At 41.3% G+C, this 13,072-nt stretch overlaps 1 protein-coding gene across 1 annotated transcript in view; it reads right to left on the bottom strand.

Annotated features, from left to right (window-relative positions):
- Window positions 1–13,072, bottom strand: part of UROC1 (urocanate hydratase 1) — a 36,001-nt gene that overhangs the window by 6,857 nt on the left and 16,072 nt on the right. The window contains exons 9-17 of the mRNA XM_059480173.1: window positions 11,522–11,610; window positions 10,994–11,056; window positions 10,632–10,811; window positions 10,041–10,138; window positions 9,728–9,800; window positions 8,548–8,669; window positions 3,969–4,039; window positions 2,963–3,061; window positions 2,440–2,539 (exon numbers count right to left, since the gene is read on the bottom strand). Of these exons, the coding sequence (XP_059336156.1) occupies window positions 2,440–2,539; window positions 2,963–3,061; window positions 3,969–4,039; window positions 8,548–8,669; window positions 9,728–9,800; window positions 10,041–10,138; window positions 10,632–10,811; window positions 10,994–11,056; window positions 11,522–11,610 (895 nt within the window). The remainder of the gene's footprint in view (window positions 1–2,439; window positions 2,540–2,962; window positions 3,062–3,968; window positions 4,040–8,547; window positions 8,670–9,727; window positions 9,801–10,040; window positions 10,139–10,631; window positions 10,812–10,993; window positions 11,057–11,521; window positions 11,611–13,072) is intronic.

Below are 13,072 nucleotides of genomic sequence, written 5' to 3'. Positions count from 1 at the left end.
CAGGCTGGAGAGAAAGACAATGCACTCCTTTGGGGTACCTTGTCATGTAAGGACAGGCTGGACACATCCATGTGTGTGGATTCAAAACAGGCAGGACACCTGGAACACTACACACCTTGCACTTCTCACACATCTGAAATATTTTCAGATTGGAGTGCAGTTACTTCAGCCCTGTGCAGAAAGGCAGCCTAAAGCTAAGGAGGTGCATTTTGGGGACAAAGTTGGGATGAAAATTATATCCACCCCAATTCTCTGAACATGTCAGACTTTTTCCCTGAGCAGGAACAGCTGAAACCACTAAGAAGGTTTGTCTAGAATAAGCCCTAAAGAAATATAATACGTATTTGTTCAGCAAACGAATACAATTTGATTAATGCATGGTTGCCACTGAATTGTTCACTAGAATTTTTTATGCTCACTGCAATTTGTGCTAAAGCATATACCCAGAGAGGTGGAAAGAGATGCACACAGAGAATAAGAATAAAATTTACTGAAAACATACAGAGTTAATTCAGGAAAGATTCAATACATATTTTGCAATATTTTTAACAGGAAAAATAAGAAAAACAGTTATATCTCCACCATCCACATCTGCAGACCCACAGTTATGCGCCTGATGGAAAAATGAGTTTACTTGAGTGCTAATCTATGTTAAACCCTTTCGAAAGCTCCATTATGGCATCTTTTATCTGACATTCTGTCACTTTAAGAACGCAATTATCATAATTACAGTGCTGTCGAGATTGAATGGGAGAGATCTGAATCTCCATCTTCTATAATGTACAGATTTTCTCCTCAGCCTCTGGCCTGATAAGAGTGGAGCTTGGACAAGGAGTGAACTAACAATGCAATAACTTGCTGCTCCTTGGCTTTGATAAAGGTCACTGGCTGCAAATGTCTGTGCTGAAATACACCTTGCAGAGCAGCAATGACCCATCAGGCTGAGGTACTTCAAAACAAAATGAGACAAACATTCTGGAAACTGTGTGTTAAAGAGGAGCAAATTTCTCCCAGACCAGCTCAAAAGTTGTGTTAAAACAACAGGATAGATGGAAGAGAGGAAGACTATGATGTTCTTTTATTGCCTCCAGAGGCTCATCTGGTAAAACAGATTTAGGCTGGGTTCTAAAGACCAGTGATATCAGTGGCCAACAGGCTTTAGATAAGCCCTTGAAAAAGCCAAATGGATCACATAAATCACAAAATGCAAAAAAAATCAGAAAGCGTGATAAGCAATGGGGTTTAGCAAGCCTTGTTTCTATTGCCCTCTTCTGAGGGCATTGCCAGATGATTACTTCTGTTGCCAAGATGGAGACATTACTTTGAATTTCTGTTCTTTGTGCAGCTGCACCATTTTCTCTCAGCTTGTCAGAAACAAAGACTATTCAAGGCATCTATTTGCCCTATTAGAAGTAGCCAACATGCTCAAAAAGTGGCACTGATGGACACAGTTAAAAGCCTCATTTCACCAGGAAATCCAGTTAACAGGGAACTTTCCTCCTTGAAATTGAGCCATAATTTGGTTCTATTATGAATTCCCATAATGGAAGTAATTCAATATGCTCAGCTTCCTCTATCATAATTTCTCCTTCTACAGCAGCAGATCCTCCAATCTCACACCTCTTTGTGATTGTCAGCTCATAACACAGGGAAACACCACGGGGCTAGAGCTATTACCCTAATTTCCACTTTACAGATGGAAAATTGAGGAAGATTTAGGATTAAAAAGTGCTTAGTGCTTTATCCATTTTTAGGTCTCCTGATATTTCTTGGGTTTATTTCTCTAAAAGATGGCTTCACAAACTGAAAAGCAGAGTCTGGTTAGCTCAGGTCATTTGTGCAGATTTAAAAGCTCCTTTTGTAGAGCAAATCTACATTTGCCCACAGTGAGACTTTAAGTGAGCAGCAAGGCCTAGCTTTTATTCTTATGCCTTTACTATCAATATTGCCTCATGACCAGAAAAGCTCCTTTCAGAAACTCCAGACTGTTTTCTTGAGTCCTCGGGTAATGAAATGAAAACAGCTGTGAACATCTTTGCTTTCAGCAAAATATTATTATAGACCTGATTTTGAGTTTGTGGATTCCAAGGAAATCAGGCTGTAATCAAATCACCTTTTTGAAATAGTGAGATTCCAAATTAAAATCAAACAGAAGATACAATCCTCTGAGACTGCTCTCCATTTGCATTCAGATACATCTGGTGCACTCTCATGGAATTTCCAGCAGTGTTCAGGACCTCTCCTATGTAACCAGCTCCACATTCATGTCTGTATTGTTAAATCCCACAAAGCTTCTCAGGAAATCTGATTAATTGGGATTAAAGGGTGTTTTTTAAACAAAAACATTTTAAAAATGTTGCATTAAAAAAAAAAGCTATTTCTGTTTCAAAGCCATTTCCTTGCTGGCCCAGGCAGACAGGCCTCAGCTGTTGCACTGACCTGCACAAAAGGCTGATCCATCATAAATGTTGGATGTTTCCCTGAAAGGGCTGTCAGTCCCACTCACATCATGGTGGTCTCTACTGAGGACCACTGGAGCCTGGAAAAAGCCAAGGAGAAGACAGTGGAATCCTTCAGACTGACACTGCTACTGAGGACATAATCTGCTCAATTCACTTCTGTCTTTTCATATTTGGGGCCCTGCTAAGGAGTTACAGTCCCTGCTTTGTGCTCTCTGCAAATCACAGAATGATATGTGGTGCTTGTAGGTGCCCAAACAGAAAATTAGACAGTCTCATCATGAAACACAAGTTCAGAGTTCCTAAACTCATCTCTCTCCTGTGGCAGAGGACAATAGTGGTGGCAGGCAGAGAGGACTGAGCTCTAACATGAACTGGCCCCATGTAAATGACAAACACTTCTGCTGCTCTCAGTACTTGAAGCTTTCTCCTTTCCCACCTGCCTCCCCAGCCTCAGATATTAAACTCAATTAGCAGAGCAAATCAAGACAAAAGAGACAAACCTTAATCTTCCCTTCAGAAATGGCTCTGTTAATAGCCACAGCTATGGACACACGCCCCTTCTGATCAGAATACAAGATTCTGGCTTGAGAGCCAACGACCTGGAAAAGAAAAGTGACAGAAGGATAATGTTCTCTGCCACTGGCTTATCTTCAGATCCCAGATGAATGGAGTCACAGGAGTGACCCCTTTCCTTCCATAGAAGAAAGTGCAGATTATTTCTTCACCAACATCCAGCTTCCAGAAAAAAAAAAAATTAAAAACCCTCTTTGAACTTAGTTTTATCTTCACTCACACAATCCATGAGATGTATTTCTGTATTCAGCTGCCACAGCCCAGTAAATTCCACTTTTTAATTTAACCTGATTGCTAGGCTATAATCCCCCTATCAACAAATCGCTTAACCAGCAGCTGAGAAGCAGAGGTTTGGAACTGGAGATGGTGGGCTGGAAGAGAAATGAAATGTGGCAAGGAACATCTGTCCTGCACAGCTCTGCTGTGCTTCCAGACTGGGAGAGCACAATGAGCTCTACAGCATCACTTGTTGGCTTCACAGGGAGAGCCTGTCTGAAAAGGAAACCACAGGACGATCCACTTGTGTCCTGCTTCCCACAGGGCAGAGGGATGGCAGCTCTTCAACCCTGTCTCCTGTTTGGGAAAGGGTTTGGGAACTGCACCTGTGAGGGGCTTGGTCCGCAGCAATGCCAAGAGGAATATTCTGAATACCACTGTGAAAGAAAGGTGGTTACAACTGGGGTGGAGGGTGAATCACATGTATGTTTCACTCCAGATACAAAGTAGATATTGCTGGATTATTTTAATATTTCCAGATGAGAAAGTGAAGAGGAAGACCTGCTTCAGCTCAACCTAAAATCCTGCTGTGAAGAGAAGGGTTTCAATTGTCAGCCCAAAAACTAGAGTGTGTTTTCATTCCTGTCCATCCCTGCTTTTCCCCCCAGCCCTCAGTTCCAGGAGCAGCCCATCTGCTGCAGGAGGCTGTGCACTCACCAAGCTGTGCCTGCCGGCTTCCCGAATCCAGCGGATGTTGTCATGGTACTGCTGCTTCACAGATGTGCTCACTTGGGAGAGAAAACAAGGGAAAATACAGCTTGAAATTAATGCAATGTGTTCTAAATTTACTTTGATTCATCTGGCAGCACTAGGGAGTCACATTGTGCTCTCAGATACAAGCGTGCATATAGGAAATGCTGTATAAAGTTCTCTGTGCGGCTGATGCAGCAACTGCTTTATTATTTAGAGAAAGGTACAGGATGCCACTCAGGGCAGAGCTGGAATGGTAACTCCCATTTGGATGTTCAGCAAACTAAATTAAAATGAAATATGGTTTACATGTACTATCCATTTTTGGTCACCTGTTTTACTGCCTACTAAATGCCAATCTATTACTAATCTTTGTTAACTTAGCTGTTTCATCAAACTCCATGACATTGGGTACTGCAATCCAGCCTTGTACCACATAGTGAATAACTCCCTTGAGGCAGCCAGCAGAAATTCTCAGAAGTAGCTTGCAACACACCCTTGAGGATAGGTTACACCAATGAACACCATATCTGGGACACAGATTTACAGCACAGCAGTTATTCTGTACAATGTGGTCCTTGGATGTTTTTGTATCAAGATAAAACTGAAGCCTTTTATCCAATGAAGAGGTTTGTTGCTTCACATTTCTATGGAACAAAAACTGCACGGGAAAATTTATTATTTGGGGGTTACTTTATACATCAATGCAGCCTACACCTTATTTAGATGTATAGGTTACCTAAGAAGACAATTATATATGTAAATTACATATATAATTTAATATATATAATATTAAATTATATATGTTAACATTCTCCAGCTTCTCTTTTCATTTATATGTCTCATTCTAACTCAAACTAAAAAGGAACAAGAATATATTTCAAGTGAAAGATCGTGAAATATGGCACATATCAGTCAGCCACATGGTGACCTCAGCACAATCAGCTGCCTCCAGAGGCACAGCACCATCTGTAGCGAGTCACAAAAGGGATAAGGGGTAAGTAATGGGACAGAGGTGTTTTGGGGTCCTCGTTTAGGAGGTTTTACAGCTCAGATGGGGTTACAGTGCCTGAAGAAGTTACTGTCTGTAAGCTCTCTGTGGGCTAAGCTGTGTCACATTACCTTGCCCTGAGAGTCACGCTCAGCTCCCAGGGCTCAGCTGAGGGACAGCACAGGGACCTGCTCTTGCCCTGGAGTTTCAAGGCAATCATCTCTGCAGATGCAAAGACAGAAATGTTCTCTGTTACTCTCCAGCTCTCACCCCTTTTCATGGTAAATTATAACATACAGATAACTTATGTTTCAAAGTCAAGCTGGAGAAACTGCACACTGCTAACTTGAAATTGTCCCTGAGAGGAGTGTTTGGGCTACTGCTGCTGCACTAGGCAGTATGACAGCAGTTAGGGAGGGTAAAACTAGAAAAAGGTAAGAGGAAAGTGTTAGAAGCTTACAGTGAACCTGTGTTAAACTTATTGTTCAAGGGAAATGAAAAATATGCTCATTCCTGCAGAGGCAGGCCTTCCATACCAAAAGCTTTAATGATCCTAAAGAGACCTGTCAGTGCTCAAGGGGCTGGCTCCAAGTGATAGCTCCTAAACTCCACAGTGAGGATTAACATGTCAGCACTTCACTTTGCAGGGAGTGAAAGATGAAACAGCTGCTAGTTCTGTCCTAATAGGATTGTGCTGCCACTCAGAAGCTTTAGGGAAGAAGCCTGTAGAAGGTGATGGGCACTGTTCACTTAGGTTGCCATAGATGTGTAATGGGAGTTCATTGGAATATCTCTAAAAAACCCAACAAAACAAAACCAAAACAGAGAATGGGTTCCTTTTCATCACTTTTATAAGATCTATCAGAGAATACTTAGCATATTTTATACTTCACAGTGCACAGACTTACAGAAAAGATCTTACAGAGGAAAATATCTACAGAAGTCAGATGAGAATACTGGCTACAAGGACCTATCCCAACACAGCACATCTGTCCCTTCCAGCCAGCCCCAATAAACAGTTGGATTCCATCAGTTATCCCTGGGGAAGTGAGGAATACTCCCTTTTATTTAGTCTTATTTCCTGCAATTGAGAAAATCTCACCATTTTTTTTTAGAAAGACTTCAACTTTATAGTAACTCCATGTATCTCATTTGCTAAACTCCTGCCTCCACCTTCCCATCCCAACAGGAATGTGGTTTGGAGTCAGACAAGCAATTATATTGCTTCTGGTATTTCATAGGCCCTTGTACACACCTAGGGTTTAAAATACACTGAAAAGCACTGTGTATCCAGAGGAATTGTCCCAAGGAGCACAGAGACTGGCTCCCTCAGAGATATTTACATTGTTCTGCATCCCCTCAGCCTTCAAACTACCACAGAGTTAAAAACAAGTTACACCCCAATCATCAGTGCTGCATCTCTCATGCAAAGGCCCTTTTAAAAGCTCAGGCAGCTTAGAAGTAGAAGCAGATAATAAAATTAGATAAATCTCACAAAATCTGAAAGAAATTCATCTCCACAAAAGAAGAATGGTTAACAGTGGACTGAAGGCCAAGTTAAAAGTTTAGACTTGGAATGCAACAGAGGTCAGCTCCATGGAGTTTTTACTAAGTTTGTAGAACAGATTCTTTCATAAATTTCAAAGGTAGGCTCAGATTTCAGATATGTATGTGTATGAGGCTATCCAGACCCTAAAATTTGGTCCAAACCCAAGCCTCATAAAAAGTGGATTGCAAGTAGATTATTCAAGAATATGTATGCATGAATGTCTATTTTCTGATCAAATTGTTTTTCTTTCTCTATTAATCAAATTCCCATTGTCCTGTAAAATTTAACAACAAATCAAATAGTAGCCTTACCCTTAAGCCTGTTTTCACCTGTTGGGATTTTTTATATGCAATTTTTTTCATTTAAATTAAGAATATACAAGCAATTGTTCAATGCTTTTTGTTTGTGCAAGAGATTTCTCTCCCCAGCTTTACATTACAGCTATATAAACACCCACATACTCCTGTACACAGAATAACTGAATTATATCCCAGCCTTGCAATGCAAACCATCCAAAGGTCATACAATGGTTCAGTCCTGAGAGAAGATTTCTGGAATCTGCAGTGCATGGCAGAAAAATTACTGCAGATTTCTGAAGACAGATCCAGCAGTACAGTAATGGATTTCACCCTCCCTTCAATAAAGCCAAGGGACCAGGCTTAAAAACATGGAAGCTTCAATACCCACAGAACAGAGTAGGCACTTCTGAGTTATTGCAATGAGCTGGTTTTGCTTTAAACACAACTCATGCTCCAAGTGTTATTTCTTGAAAATGACTCCTAAGGAAAGATCAGGAGAATAGACAGAACCAAGGACCTTGCAAGGTCAGACCCACTCTACCAATAATTCACCTCTTGGGAGGAAAAGGAGGCTGGACACCAGCCTTACGTCATGGGAAGCTAAGAGTAGTTTTATTCCAAATGAGAGACATCTGAATAGGGTATATCCTTTTCAAAAATATGACCCAGTGTTCTCCCAGTGCTGATTCTTCCTGAACAAACAGGAAAGCATTCAAAATGTCCACACTTCTCTTTGTATTTCTATATCTGTCATGAAAAAAGCAACAAGTATTTCAATATTACCAGGGAAAAAATTATTAAGCTCTTGTTCTCAAAATATGGTTTGGGTTTCTGATCCCTTTCCTTTTGATCTGGAAGAATTCCTCAGAATTCAAGGATTATGTTGGTGATTCTGGAAAGCACAAAATCTGGTGCTCAAAAGAGAAGAGCTGAGGATTTCAGTGCTTGGGGACAGTGACAAGGCTTTGACCCTACTGTTTGGTAAGTGCAAGGGTAGGGAAAGGGGTAGGACCTTCCTCTCCATCCTGGGACACCAGGATTAATGTTTGCTGACACAAAATTAGCTTTGTCTCAGTTCCATTCATAAGCAGGGGATATCAGCAATAGTCCCGTTTCAGGGATGTGGAAGAGTGCAATTCCTAGATCCTAGAGTAGCACACAGAGCCATGCAGGTGTTCCAAACTGGTTCCACCAGTCAGTAGAAATAGCTGCCAATCTATTAACAAATGACAAAAAAGATCTCAAAATTGTAATCACAAAAAAATGACACTGGATGGAGCACCACACCCAGGAAACCTGGGTTTCCTGTCACTGATCTCCTTGCTAAACTTTTGAAAGCTTCCCTAGGTTTTTATACCTCATTTACCTGTGAGACAGGGGCAAAGCAATTTGACTCCTTAAATTACTCTTGTTGACCTGATGCTGAAAAATACTGATTGCCTTAAGGTTTCAAGGCAACAAAGTTTAAAAACACCTGTAACAAATAGAAAAGCTCTTAGCCAAAATTGCTTTGGGATCAACATCCCTGGTGGTTTTCTGTTCAGGCTGCACTTCTACTAGGAGTTTAAACAGCAGCAAGACTTCCTGCTTACATGGAACCTGAAGGCCCTGCTTTCCATGTTTTCAGCCAAAAGCCAGCACACATTCCAGCTCTGGGTTTCCTGTTCTCTCCAAAGCCCCCAGGTGGGGAGTGGGATGATTTCTCACCTCCCTGGTGGATGGAGTCCTCCAGCACTGCCATGGCAATGGAGTCAGTGGTAGCAAGGTCCCGTGGGTCACCTGAGGTACAGACCCAGCGGAATGGCCCAAATCCCAGGGAAAAAATGTCCCTGGGAAGAGAACATGTTTCATTAAGAGATAGTTGAAATTCTTTCCTTATTTATCCTGGCTGCTAGCAGTGCTTTTTCTTTCATTAGCTGGAGACAGAAGAATTTGAAACATTTTCAGTGCACTAATCTAAACAGAAGCATCAAGGACCATTAGCTGAGAAATTAAACAGTGGGGCTTCATGCAGCCATCCATTGGTATATAGAAGTATAGTCAGGTCAGAATTCTGATAGTCATGTTGGACAGTTCAAGTGCATCATCAGATGAACTGCAGCTTTCCTTCTGTTTCATCAAATATACTCTCCCTGCTGCCTGGTGTGGGTGTCCTTAACCCAGGCCAACCCTGAGTGCATCTGCACTGTCAGACAAGGGCAGGTTCTGAGCCCAGACTCATTTGCTGTCCACATTGTTTATGTACAATAGTGGGACATGCTTCGCTTGAGGGCCGGAAGAAAAGATCTAATCTGGTTGGGGCCTTACCCTGTGCTCAGGCTCTTATTCACATGGCATAGGCAAGCTAAGCATGAGTCAGAGGAAAATGAGTTACAAATCCAGTGCCTCAGCTGATCTCCTGAGCTCAGCTGTTTCCACAAGCAGCATGTACAGTGTGGCACAGCTGGTGACACGGGCAGAAGTGTGTCCTGTTTCCATCATGCTTGTAACTTCCGGGCACATGTACGGCTTGGATGATCTGGGATTCGTCTCTACGGCTCTGAAGAGACAAGCCCTCAGCTTTCAGCACCTAGAAGTGAAGTTGCCTCTAGGCACAGTTTGAGGCTGTGACCTGGCTCTTCTTGAGCAGAACTGCTTAAGGAAAAGTCATGCAAAGACAAAATGCAGCTACTCACACAAAGGAGTGAAGAGTGTTGATTTGACAGTGGCTAGCCTACACTAACTCTGGCATAACACTTCTGAGTGCCATTTTTCTACTGCTGTTGCCTCCTTTTGATCATTTATCATTGCAGATCACTGTCAGTCTGCACTAATCTCTGTAGGACTCTCCCTTTGAACAGAGGGAGGCACAAGGTACTCAGCATATTCCCAACTCTGCCCAACATACCCCATGATGTGCTGAACATAGGAAGGATATCGAAATTCTGTCTTATTTGCTCCTTTTTTTGTAACATCAGCACCTATAAAAGAATTTTAATAGTCAATCACTTGATGGAGGAAAACTATAAAATGCAAAACCAGACTGCACGCAAGACCCTATGAAGGTTGTATCTCAGCCAGGGAGGGTCAAAGAACAAGAGAGAAAGAAGGACTAAAGATTAGAATTACAGTGGCCAACCCTGTCCTACTTAAAATACACAGCTGGGAAGATGCATGCAGGATTGTCCTTGTTTCTGCCTACAACTCCAGGATCTACTCACCAGCTCTCTGAGCTTCCAAGAGAAAAGCATTGCCATAATCCCAGAAAAACATGCCCTTATCAGCTAGCTTGTTAATAGCAGCCACATGCCTCTTCAGACTGAAATAAAGAAGCAAACAGTTATTCTTGATGAAAAAGGATAATATCATTAACTAACCAAAGGCATGGGAGTAGGAGGAGACAGAGGGAATGGAAAGACCCCAGATAAATTCAGACATAAACCCACAAGATATCAATTGAGATGCTTTCAGTCTCTGTAGCACCTGGTATCCTCAAATCCTGAAGGGATTTACAGTCATTGAGGAAACTTAAATAGCAAAGAGGTGCCACATCTTTCAGCCAAGTAACACAGTCAGCTCTGGGGATGGAAGCTGATAACAAAAACCAGCTGGCACAAAACTGCAGAACAGTTTAAGTAGTTCACAAAGCAGAGAAAAAACTGAAACACAGAACATCACTGTTCTGGTGTGCACCTTGGCCCAAACTGCCCAAACTACCCTTTCTTTCCAGCAGTGGGCTGTGCCCCCTGACTGCGTGGCTTGAAGAGCAGTTAAGCCCAAAGGTTATGAAGATGAAAGATCAAAGCCTTCACCTCTCTTGTACCAGTGTCCGGAACTTCCCTGGGTTGGAGGAGAGCAGCTGCTTCCCTTCCTCAAAGCTGAGCTGCACTGGGTAGTACCCCCCGTTGAATGGGTTGTGGCAGGAGGTCTGGTCAGAGCCCAGGTCCACCAGCAGCTCTCCTGTTGTGTCCAGCTCATGCACCAACCTCTCCCTAGGGAGGACAGAAAATGAACACAAGGGTGAAGGACTCCCTTCAGACAGCACATTTTCATGAGCATCTACAGTAATGTACTCAGCACTACACTTAATGTCTCTTCTAAGTTTGGGAACTAATTCCACATTGACCAAAGAGCCAGAGCATTAATGTATGCATTATCCATTCACATTACTTACCACAGATCTACCACATTCCCATGGTAACCCAAACTGAGGGCAATTTTATTCTTTCTTGCTTCTCTAGAAAATAATAAAAAGATTGGTTGAAGAAAATGCACCTTGTTCTATCTTGAAATGTACAAATCACACACAGAATCAAACCCAGAAAAAAAAAAAAGGTTGTATGTTGTTTTCAACACTTATCTCAGAAACAAATCTTTCAAAATTTACATAATTGTTAATCACGGATTCCACGAAGCTTGAGTGATGCTGCAAGTGTAACATTAGTTGTAATTGCTCCATGCATATTCATGAAACTAAATGAAGACACGTTTAACATTTACAAATGATGTGCAGCATTAGTAGTCACTAATAAAGACTGCTGCAGCTTGGGAAGGTAGATGCACGTTCCAACGCAGACCTGGAATGAGAAGAGGTGCCCCTCAACCCCTCCTGTGTGCAGACTACAATGGCACAGGGCAGAAGGATGTGAGTGCAGGGTTAGGAAGCGGAGCTAAACTCACAGAGTTGGGTTACAAGTCATACCTAAGGCGAGCAATGCAGTGGTCCAGGTTGTTAGAGATTTCCATCAGCCACCCCTGCTTGTGGCGCTTCAGAAGTGCTGCTTCATCAACCTAAGAGAAACAGAAGAGACCTTAAAACTCCTGTTTCCCCCATGCAGTCATTTTTACCTTTAGTTTTTCAATTAACTTGCAGGAAAAAGTAACAAAAAGTAAAGGTAATAGCCCTACTGTTACCTAGAGTTATACATATATATAGTAAGGATATAGATTATATATATATATTTATATATAAACTACTGTTCTGTTCTCTTTCACTCCAGGCTCAAAGCAAGAAATAGAATTTTTGATACATCACTTCCCAAAATATTTTATTAATCAAAATTTATCATTGAAATTGTATAAGAGGTAATGTAAGCATTAAGTATTCCTATTGTTTCTTTTCATGATTATGTTAAAAGACAAAAATGTTTCAAATTTATTTTCAAACTCTGGCTATTTTTTGTGCAAATAATATTTTTTAATAATTATGAAACTATTTTCATTGATCAGGCCAAAGAGACATTTCTGCCAGGCTGCCCATGATGAAGCTATGGTTTGCTGAATAAAATTAACCCTCACTTTTATTCTTGGACTGCTGGTTGAAAACCTCAACCAAATATGGAAAGAAAAGAGGAAAGCATTTTCCTGTCCCAGCTGCCTAATGCTGCAGAAAAATAGCACAGAGCAAAACCAAACTGTGTCTTTAATTCCCTCTTGCTTGAACTTTGAAGTTCCAAATAAGCTCAATCCCAAATCTGTGCTCTCTCCTGGGCTCAGCTCCTGTGTGTGCCAGTGTGTACGTACCGAAAGGACAGCTGGATAAAAATATAAATGGATGGACAAACAATGGAGGCTTTGGCACAAATTCCACATCAATGGTCCAATGTACAAGCTTGCACATCATTAATACATCTATAATGAGCTATCAGTGGCATAAGGCAAGAGGCAAAATTAATTTAAACCCATATTCTGTGGTAGCAACAGATTTAAACCCCCCACAGTGATGTGTGTGCATGAGAACACATGACCTGAGCATCTTCTAGTATTTCATTAAAGCATTTTTTTCCTTCTCTATAATCTTCCCCCATAATTTTAATTCCTTCTCATTAAGAAGGTATTTATATGTAAATTAAATAAATTCTGTATTCAGGAGTTGCTTGAACACCAGGAAACCTTTTCTTTCACAATTATTCTTAGCATGGGACACCCATCCATCATTTTTTCACATCAGTAATGAAGACTATCCTTCCCAAACCCCAGATTATGATAATAACAGTGTCACTGCCAATGGAATTATTCAATAAAGTCAGATGCCATGGGGGACAGCTTCTTCTGAGATATTTAAATCAGCACAGGAGGAAAAATATTAAGTGGTCTGTATGATTTACAGGAATTGAGTTCATTTAAATCCCCACATAATACAGATCAGATCTATTTAAATGTTACCACATCCTCAATATTTTACTTTAGTTCCTTCTGACATTCCTAGTCTTTCACAGACTTGCTGGATCAAGAAAACTCACTTCCTTTGAAC

The sequence above is a fragment of the Ammospiza nelsoni genome, chromosome 11 (assembly GCF_027579445.1).
Source record: "Ammospiza nelsoni isolate bAmmNel1 chromosome 11, bAmmNel1.pri, whole genome shotgun sequence".
Taxonomy (NCBI): domain Eukaryota; kingdom Metazoa; phylum Chordata; class Aves; order Passeriformes; family Passerellidae; genus Ammospiza; species Ammospiza nelsoni.
The sequence above is the reverse complement of the archived record's forward strand: the minus strand, read 5'-3'. Positions and strand labels throughout refer to the sequence as shown.